Source organism: Rutilus rutilus (genome assembly GCF_951802725.1).
Source record: "Rutilus rutilus genome assembly, chromosome: 14".
NCBI lineage: Eukaryota > Metazoa > Chordata > Actinopteri > Cypriniformes > Leuciscidae > Rutilus > Rutilus rutilus.
In genome coordinates this window covers 37,602,420-37,612,754 of record NC_140219.1, presented here as the reverse complement: position 1 = coordinate 37,612,754, position 10,335 = coordinate 37,602,420, and the positions used below count along the sequence as shown (strand labels likewise).

The window sequence follows — 10,335 nt, the reverse complement described above, 5'->3', positions numbered from 1 at the left end:
GAGCACAAGAGAATAAATAAACCACAAAATACATAAAAACAACGTTAACGTCTAACAGCATTCTAGGAAACTTTATCAACCACTGCTCTAACTTTAAATAGCCTGTATATGCAGTTTGGTGGCTTTTCACCACATGCTCACACAGGCATGGCTTTATGTCTATTTCAGAAGTCAGAGGCATATAACAACCCACAAAAAGACAGAGTAGTTGAATGCTACAGTCTCTTTATTGCATCACAATGTTTTACCACATTTCACAGGAAGTGACCACACAGAGGACGGGCCGGAGAGTCACTATAATGATGGAAAGAGGAAGCCTGACAGAGACAGATGGATGACATGTGTCGTATAGACATGCGGGGACTGATGATTCTCTGCTCGCTGCTCACAGGTAAGCCAACCTGTAGAAAACATCTGTGAAACTGACAACAAGTTTCTCTGGGTTTTTAAGATATTGTTTAGTTTAATTAGTTAGAATCAAATGTAAAGCAGAAGTTGAAAAGTTCATTATATTCTTACTCCCATTCTATGGAGTGTGATAGTAGTGTGTGTTTAGCTCATACTGTATTATTCTGACAAAACAGTGTTTTGTGTTTGTCTCAGCTTTACACTGATAATGAAATAATTCAGTTTATTTCAAGTTTATGTAAGAATTTCAAACTGAAGAAAAGGACACAGGTGTAACTAATCCTCTTCAGAAAATGACAGAGCAATGCAGATATTATACATTTAAATTTAAATCAGAAGAAATAAAATACAGCTCAGAAAATGTACTTCATATCAGTAGGCTATATATTTAGAATATAATGAATATGCCAAAATAACGAGTTTTGATCATTTTTAAATCACTGATAATGTAAATATTTAATATAAAGCCCTATATAAACACTCATATCTACTCTGTCTCAGGTACCAGTGGAAACACACATCTCAGTGTGTTCAGCAGAGATGGTGAGAACGTCAGTCTGCCCTGTAGAAATGCTCTTCCTGGCTGCACATCAAATACATGGATATATAATAGAGAAAGTTCAGAGACAGTTGAATTATTTAAAGAAGGGATGAAGAAGAAAGACACAGAGAGACGTGAGAGACTGAGTCTGGGGTCTGACTGCTCTCTGAACATCTATAAAGCCACAACTGAAGATCATGGACGTTACTCCTGCAGACAATACATGAATACACATTTGGATGCATGCATTTATCTGCATGTTCTTCATGGTCAGTGTTTCTGTTCATTATATGATAAAAGAACATAATTCTCTCTTTAAACTCACATGTTTACTGAAATAAATGTCTGTGTGATTTCTGTTTCAGTCTCTCCATCATCCACACAGACTGAGATTAGACCTGGACGCTCGTTCACTCTCTCCTGTCAGTTGTATGTACATGCTGGATATAGATGTGTTGATCTCTTCAATGATGAGGAAATTAAGCTGGTCTGGAAGAATAAGACTAATGTGGATCTGCAGTCAGACTCCAGATATCAGATCTCATTCTCTCGTCAACACTGTAACAGTTCTCTGACTACAACACTCCTCAATGAAGACGACAACACAGAGTGGAGATGTGAGATTACTAAAGGAACTGAAGTCAAGACCTCAGTCAGATATACTGTCACGTACTCGGGTAAGCTATGCAACTAAGTAAAAAATTTAAGTTGAGAATAATATTGCTGGTTAAAATCAAAGTTTTTGCCCATTGTCCACATGATATCTTAACCTCAACTGATCCTTTAATTTATCCCTCCTAAATTATGTCATGATTAAATCCTCCAAATGAACAGCCAAAGTGAACAACATCAGGGTTTGTGTCATAATGTAGTTTGTACATGTATGTGGTACAGATGGCTTTCAGCAACACTAAATAAATGGTGTGTTTAAACTAACTCCTGCTGTTTTCCTCTTAACACATCAACTGCACTGTCACATGACCTGAAACACGGACACAGCCTCAACTCCAGCAACACACTCTACAACACAAAGTGCTCAATCTCACTTCACTTATGATTAATATAAGATTATTGCTGCTGACTGATGGTTGGATAGTCAACATTAATACCTCTATAAGTACTTATATTTCATATTCACAGAATAGAATAAACTTTGACTCATGCAGCTTTCTCTTCCACCTCGAATGACACACAAAGACATCTTTGGTTTATCGCTGTGAGGGCATGAAGGAAGATGTGAAATGTGGTTAAATGTGTGTGAGTGTGTGTCCAGTGTTTGACTGTTCTTCATGTAGTCTCTCCTGCAGTGATTCCTGCTGTAACTGCTACGCTAGCGGCTCTTCTTACTCTGACTGCTCTCATCGCTCTTCGGTTCATCTGGAGAAAAAGAGCCGGTGAGTTTCCATCCACTTTTTGTGCTGTTTTGTTATTGACAAAGTGAATATGTGTTTAAAAATAAGATTGTGAAATTCGCTGTTTCCATCCAATTGGCCGTTTACAGATAAATTAGTGTGCGTTATGACATCATCCCTAAAAAACGCATTCTCATAAATTTAGTTTACAAAAACAAAACAAAAATCTGCCCTTGAGTCATTTCCATGCATAATTTCACGTATATCTCAAATTATATTGTATCTTTCACATCCCAAATATTTGTAAAACGAAGAGTAATGAGACAACTGTAATTCGCCAGTTTACTGCTTATGCTACTATTAAGAAAATGAACACTTTTATTCAGCAAGGATGCATTAAACTGATCAAAAGTGAATGATTTCTGAAGGATCATGTGACACTGAAGACTGGAGTAATGATGATGAAGATTCAGCTTTGATCACAGGAATAAATTACACTTTAGGTACTATACGGTTATCCGGACCACACCTGACCACAACTGCTCTTGGTTGGTCGTAACCCCAGTGACGGGTAGGTTTAGGGGCGGGGTTGGGGTAGGTCATCACATGTGGTCCGGATAACCGTATAGTACCACACTTTACTATATATTCACATAGAAAACAGCTGATTTACAGTATAATAATATTTCTCAATATTACTGTTTTTACTGTATTTTCGATCAAATAAATGCAGCCCTGGTGAGTGAAAGAGACTTTCAGAAACTTACCTTAATAACTTTTATTGTGTAAATGTTTCAGTGCACATGATTAACTGAAGAACTGTTCTAATGTGAATGTTCTGTTCAGGGTCAGATAAGGCAGCGGTCAGCAGTTTGACCCCGGTGACCCCGGTGACCCCGCCAGCTGCTGATGTCCATGTTAGTGAACAACACTGATGATCACAGCTCATAGATTCATACACACATTTGACCCACAGCACATCAGAACAATCAACATTGGTTCAGCTATACAATACTATATCATTTAACTGAACAATAGTTATAAAATATATACAGCATCATTTTTATTAAATAAAACGAGTAAAAAATGAGTTACACTACTGTCTATACATTACATGTTTCTATTGATGTTTAGGAGAATCCAGAAGATGTGGCTTATGCTGAGATCATTATTTCCAGAAACAAGTGTACTGAAAGACACAATGTGAGTAAAGGAATCTGGTCAATTTCTTCCATTTCTGTGTGTGTTTGCTAACAGATAATCAGTTAACTTCTCTTAACTTCTCCTACACTGACATCATAAGTGGCAGACACATGTCGAAACTGCGGTGTTTAAATATGCAATGCTGAATCTGATTCTTAGAAACATTTGTCAATACGGTGTGTTGTGATAATGTCTGTCGTTGTGGTTGACTCTGTGTGTGTCGCTCACTCAGGCTCAGGCTGATGATAAAGTGACGTATGCTGCCATCAGAGGAGCAGAAGCTGGAGCCCGGATGAAGTTCTGCTGAAACCCGTGTGATCGAGAATCTGACCAAATTAACAAAGAATAAGTTATATGCAATAAAATCTATATTCTATAATCTTTTCACTTTTATTCAGCCTCAGTCCCTCAGTGTTTTTGGAGTGTGTTGCAGCCATCATGTTTATATTTACAAAATAAGTTGGTCAGAGGAAACATGATATTTGAAACGTGAAATATTTTCTTTGTACATTTTCCAGTTATATAAAGGTTAAAGAGAATTGACAAATCACATATTCTTTTATTGCATTTTACAAAATGTCTCAGCTTGTCTGGAAATGGGGTTGTAAAATAAGACTTTAAGCATGTAACTGTAACTGTAACATGTCTGATCTCCTGAGCTTGTCATTAAAGACTATTGTTCTTATTCTCCTTTGTCTTCGTGTGTTTTACACAACCAATCTGTGACGGTAACCAAGTAATTCCACGTATTTATATTTACAAATATTGTAAAGTTGGTCATTGAATAAGTAGAATTTATTATGCAAATGTATGTATATGTCAGAGTTCTGTCACCTTCTGTCTAGGTTATATCTTGGTTTGGTGACAGAGCTCTGACACTCCTGGTTTGTCGTGTTTGTCTATAGTCCGGTTTGTTGAGAGCACATGGCTTGTCATGTATTTCCTTGTGCCATGTGCTCTCCTGTCAATTGTCTAGTCCCTCCCATCTTGTTACCTGATTATTGATTAAAGGGTTAGTTCACCCAAAAATGAAAATTATGTCATTAATGACTCACCCTCATGTTGTTCCAAGCCCGTAAGACCTCCGTTCATCTTCGGAACACAGTTTAAGATATTTTAGATTTAGTCCGAGAGCTTTCTGTGTTGTACGTCACACGCATAACACATGACCAGCGTCGGCCAATAATGAGCCTACGTGTGACGTACAACACAGACGCGCTACACAGTTACACTACGTGAAATAGCTCGAGACCCAGAGAGAAGGAAATGAATAGTGGAATAAAGTCGTTATTTTTGTGTACTTTTTGCTCACAAAAAGTATTCTCGTCGCTTGATAAACTTAAGATCGAGCCACTGATGTCACATGGACTACTTTGATGATGTCTGTATTGCCTTTCTGGACGTGAACAGTATGCCGTCCATTGACTTTCATCATTGAGTCATTAATGACATAATTTTCATTTTTGGGTGAACTAACCCTTTCATTTGCCCCACCTGTTTTCCTCGTTACCCTCTTTTGTTTGCTTCCCTATTTAGTCTCCCTGTGTTTGCAGGCCTGTGCTGGTTTGTTGTCTATGTTCCCTCGTGTTTCCTGTTTGATGACAGAGGCCTGTCTTGTTTTCCCCCACGGGTAGTTTTTGTTTGTAGTTTTGTTCAATAAAGATTCTGAGTTTTCTGCATATGAATCCTCGCTTCACTATTTACCATCCCGTGAGAGATATGGATAGAGCAGTGGTTCCCAAACCTGTCCTGGAGCACCCCCAACTCTGCACATTTTCCTTGTCTCCCTAATCAAACACACCTGATTCAACTCAATTATCACATGGGTTCTTCCATCTCATCCTCAATATTTCCTCTCAGTCTCAAGGCCTTCTAGAGTCCATAAGTTTCTGCATCCCTATAGAATTCAACAATTCAACATTAAAATAGTGAAATAATAATCATACTGTATATATACAGATCTCTTGTTTTTAACTCTCTCTCTTGTTGACCCACTGACCCAGACATTTCTGTCTACAGTCCTGCTTCCCAGAGCATGCACTACCAAGACGAGAAGATCTGCATTTCAGACGCTCACGAACTGTTGAGATGATTCGCCTCTGCTCTCCTCCACCCACTGATGACTCTTTTCCCAGTGATATCAGCATCCAGCGGTCCACAGCAAACACATTAATGATGTATTCTTATCCCTCAAACAGAGCTGACGTCTCCTAACGTCTCTTCTCCCATCCCTACAAACCTCTACAAGAATTACAGTTTTCTAAAACATATGAAGACAGAGCTCTTCTTCAAACACCTAATGTAAATTATGACCATGTTTATGGCTCTTTCTGATATATTACTAAAATATTTGTCTCTTTTTCTCCACTGTTTTGCACTTAAGCCTCGTACTGTGGTACTGGCTGCTGATGACTAACCGCTGGCTGGTGTTTTCTGTGGGACGGTGGTCTGGGTCAGGGTTTCTGATGTCGTAAGTCCTGAAATACCACGATGTGTTCCAGTGAATCAGCCAATGTTGAAGCAACTTCCTTAGTTTCTCCTAAATTAATAATTTTTTACAAATAAAGCGATGTTCTGATGAACTAAAAGACCTGGGCTTTCGGAAACTAAAAATAACTGAGTGTGAGAAAACGCATAGATGACTCTTGTTCAATCTTTCTTACAGGACATTTAAGATACTTTGTTTAAAAGCATTATAATGTTGGTACAGGACTGTGAACTTAACGGCTTTAGTGTGGGAAAGATCTACAATCTTGTAAAGCTTTGCGATCTCTCTCTCTCTCTCTCTCTATCTATCTATCTATCTATCTATCTATCTATCTATCTATCTATCTATCTATCTATCTATCCGTCCGTTCGTCTGAGTTTTTATAAAACTTTATGAACATGATTTTCCATCTAAATGTAATGCAGGTCAACACTTCGTGTCATTGAGAAGCAGCTGTAGCAGATTCAGGGCTAAACACGTTAGGCTGATGACATGAAGTTATGACCACAGGAACTGATGCTGTTTAAAAGAAGAACTGAGTGAATAATGAACCATGGAAGACGGACAGAGACAGAAAATGGCTGATAAGAGTTTGCTGGGACTGATGATTCTCTGCTCGCTGCTCACAGGTAAGCCTTTACACTGATAATGAAATAATTCAGTTTATTTCAAGTTTATGTAAGAATTTCAAACTGAAGAAAAGGACACAGGTGTAACTAATCCTCTTCAGAAAATGTACTTCATATCAGTAGGCTATATATTTAGAATATAATGAATAGATTATGCCAAAATAACGAGTGTGGATCATTTTTAAATCACTGAACACTCATATCTACTCTGTCTCAGGTACCGGTGGAAATATCACATCTCACAGTGTGTTCAGCAGAGATGGTGAGAACGTCAGTCTGCCCTGTAGAAATGCTCTTCCTGGCTGCACATCAAATACATGGATATATAATAGAGAAAGTTCAGTGTCAGTTGTATTATTTAAAGAAGGGATGAAGAAGAAAGACATAGAGAGACATAAGAGACTGAGTCTGGGGTCTGACTGCTCTCTGAACATCTATAAAGCCACAACTGAAGATCGTGGACATTATACCTGCAGACAACATGTGAATACACATTTGGATGCATGCATTTATCTGCATGTTCTTTATGGTCAGTGTTTCTGTTCATTAATAAAAGAACATGATTGTTTCTTTGAACTCACTTTGAAATAAATGTCTGTGTGATTTCTGTTTCAGTCTCTCCATCATCCACACAGACTGAGATTAGACCTGGACGCTCGTTCACTCTCTCCTGTCAGTTGTATGTACATGCTAGATATGGATGTGTTAATTTCTTCTATAAAGAGGGAATTGAGCTGGTCTGGAAGAATAAGACTGATGTGGATCTGCGGTCAGACTCCAGATATCAGATCTCATTCTCTCCTGAACACTGTACCAGTTCTCTGACTACAACACTCCTCAATGAAGACGACAACACAGAGTGGAGATGTGAGATTACTAAAGGAACTGAAGTCAAGACCTCAGTCAGATATACTGTCACGTACTCGGGTAAGAAAACTAAATGTCTGCCAATGTCAATATTCATCTCAATGCTGGACATGCTGTATGAATATTCCTCTATAAGTCTGTAAATATATATAACGCTGTTCTGAAGAGATCAGTTCGTCAGTTACTTTGACTATAATCATATTTATCTTGTGATACTATATTATTCCATCTCTGTGTCTGATGCAACTCTTTATTCCTCTTAATCTATTCACCAGACAACAAGACTTTGGTTGGATTATCACTCAGAGGTATGAAATGTCTTTAACACATTGCAGTACATTATACTGAGAACATTTGTTGTCATTGTTGTTTCATTTCTCATCATTTACAGTTTCATGGACTGAGTTTGTTTATTGTCTTGCGCTGTAACCTCTATCTGAAGGAGTCTGTCTCTTTGCTGTAGTGATTATACTCATCATTGAGATCACAGTATTAACTACTCCTACTGTTATTCTTCTATGGATCGTCTGTGAAAGGAGAGCTGGTGAGATTTGAGACTCTTTACAACATCTGGTGATTCACAACAATTGATGACTGTGATCAGAAAGTCACAGATACACCATCTGAAATATATTCAAGAGTTAATCGGTCTTCTTACCACATGATACTATATGAGAGGTTTGATATAACGGTGTGCTTTTATTCACAGATAATAGAAGAAGAGGTCAGGACACCCAGAAGACATAGTGATGTAAATAATACTGATTGAAACACCCTCTTGGCAACTATAAATATATGCATTTTTTTATAGATAGGAATTTTATAGGCATAGACTGCTTTAAGCTGAATTATTCAAAGTTATGTAAAATTATATATAAAGAGAGAGAGAGAAAGTAAGAGATTGTAAGTACATGTAACATGTATAAAAAGGACACTGTAACATTCTGTTACCCTGAATTCATAATCTATTGCTTATGACATACTTCAATTAAAGCTACAGGCCTGTTTATAATTCATAGAAGTGGATGTAAATCTTTTTGACTGCTTGATTTTTGTCTGTCTTTTGATGACTTTTTGATTTTGTCTGTCATTATTCCACTAAATTGTCAAAATTCATCTCCGCCTTTTTATTTTATTTATAAATGTCAGATATATTTAATATATTCTGCTAAAATCCAAGACTGCTGGGATAAGTCACATCTGCTCCTCATTCACATGCAGTTATCGTTAAAGGGTTAGATCACAAACCTTTGTGAATTGTCAAGTTTAGACAATCCTTGATCTCCTTTAGCAAAGAATGAATGGAATTTTTCTTTAGGAGTCTGTAAGACTTGATTTTCCTGCTAAGACAAAAGCTGGGATAAAACTCACCCTACAGTAAAGCAACACAATGCACCCTGGAGAGAAGACCTTAAAGAAAGAGCCTTATCTGTGCACCCCCCTCTCCCTCCTTTCCCCCTGATTCAAGTCACTAAAAGTTCACTATAGAGGATCTACATACTACATATTATGTATCTTTTGAATCTATTGTTGCTTTCCTTTTATGTTTGGTATCATTGGTATGATTGGTAAAATGGTCTTAATTTCATTACTGTCATATTATGAGAAAGATTGAAAACATTGGAGAATCTTGTCCTCCTCTTTGTGTGATGTCTCTTCAAGATATCTCCCCTCTCCCCCGAAACCAGGTGTTACCCCCTGGGGTACATGAATAGACCCAAAACAACTCTAAAAAATATTGGTATAACCCTTTTGTCCTGGTCTGTGTATATAATGGTAAGTGGCAGAGCAGTCTTTGGGAACCTGTAACCAGAAAACCCCCATGCAGTGCAGTGTCAGTGTCTTCCCGAGGCTTACACTCAGAACACACTCACACACCACTGTGTGTCTCTGTCAGGCATACATTTCTTACTCTCAGAGTCATCTTTGAGTAATTGATGTCATGTATTTATTATTTCTGAATTGGCTTTTAATCATTTACTTGTGTAATTGGCATGATACATTTTTACCTGACAAATAAAATGTTATATTTGAATTATTCTGCATTATTCTAGTAGATTAAAGTGTAGTCTGGTGTTTCCGCAAATCTCTTCCAGGATAGATCAGACCGAAGGCTCTAATGAATGGAGCATGGAGCACATCATTAAGGAGACCTTCCGATTTCTGAATATCACTCACGTTGTAGCTCGCGACTATTAAAAGTTTATCTTTTGTCATGAGTCGGCAGAGAGCGACTGCTTAAGGGTAAAATAGTATGCACTGCACCATCTGAATATTTCAGAACTGGTTAGTTTGTGATCATGAGCACACATTCACGACGTGACGTCTCAAAGTGATACCGGGTCCTTAATGAATGAATAATTGAAAGTATTGGATACTCAGAATAATCAAAGATCTAAATTAAATCATAACCAATATTTATGATTATTTTCTAATAAGAAACACAATCTAAATTTAAATTGGAGTCAGATTAAGCGTAGAGCTAAAGTAATATTGAAACTAAATTCTAATAAATAAAGTGAACTTCACTGGAGCGCTGGAAAGATATACATGCATTATCCCTTCGCCCCCACACCGTTGTATACCATCGTTGGGCCAATGGGTGGCCATTACAAGTCTATAGCCTGACATCTGATGTGATACAGTAGGAGATGGTTGTATGGTTATAATTTTCTTATTAATAGCATCAATGTTGCAAGTAAAGAAATTCATAAAGTCATTACTGCTGTGCTGTTTGGAAACATCTGAAGTTGAAGTTTTATTTCTTGTTAATTTAGCCATTGTATCAAATAAATATCTCTTGTATCTCTTCTGAGAGAGTCGAAAAGCAAGCAGATCTAGCAGTTC

The 10,335-nt window shown here is 37.5% G+C and overlaps 2 protein-coding genes across 2 annotated transcripts; both read left to right on the top strand.

The window, feature by feature from the left end:
* Positions 1–254: 254 nt before the first annotated feature.
* Positions 255–4,528, top strand: dicp2.2 (diverse immunoglobulin domain-containing protein 2.2). Its single transcript, XM_084431204.1, has 7 exons — positions 255–391; positions 910–1,218; positions 1,315–1,626; positions 2,245–2,343; positions 3,148–3,218; positions 3,436–3,504; positions 3,737–4,528. Exons 1-7 carry the CDS (start codon positions 331–333, stop codon positions 3,809–3,811), a joined length of 996 nt encoding a protein of 331 aa, XP_084287330.1. The 5' UTR covers positions 255–330; the 3' UTR covers positions 3,812–4,528.
* A 1,995-nt stretch (positions 4,529–6,523) lies between these two features.
* On the top strand, positions 6,524–8,603 carry dicp2.1 (diverse immunoglobulin domain-containing protein 2.1). The gene is made up of 6 exons (XM_084431056.1): positions 6,524–6,621; positions 6,839–7,150; positions 7,237–7,548; positions 7,764–7,796; positions 7,952–8,032; positions 8,198–8,603. Exons 1-6 carry the CDS (start codon positions 6,546–6,548, stop codon positions 8,233–8,235), a joined length of 852 nt encoding a protein of 283 aa, XP_084287182.1. The 5' UTR covers positions 6,524–6,545; the 3' UTR covers positions 8,236–8,603.
* The last annotated feature ends 1,732 nt before the right edge of the window (positions 8,604–10,335 follow it).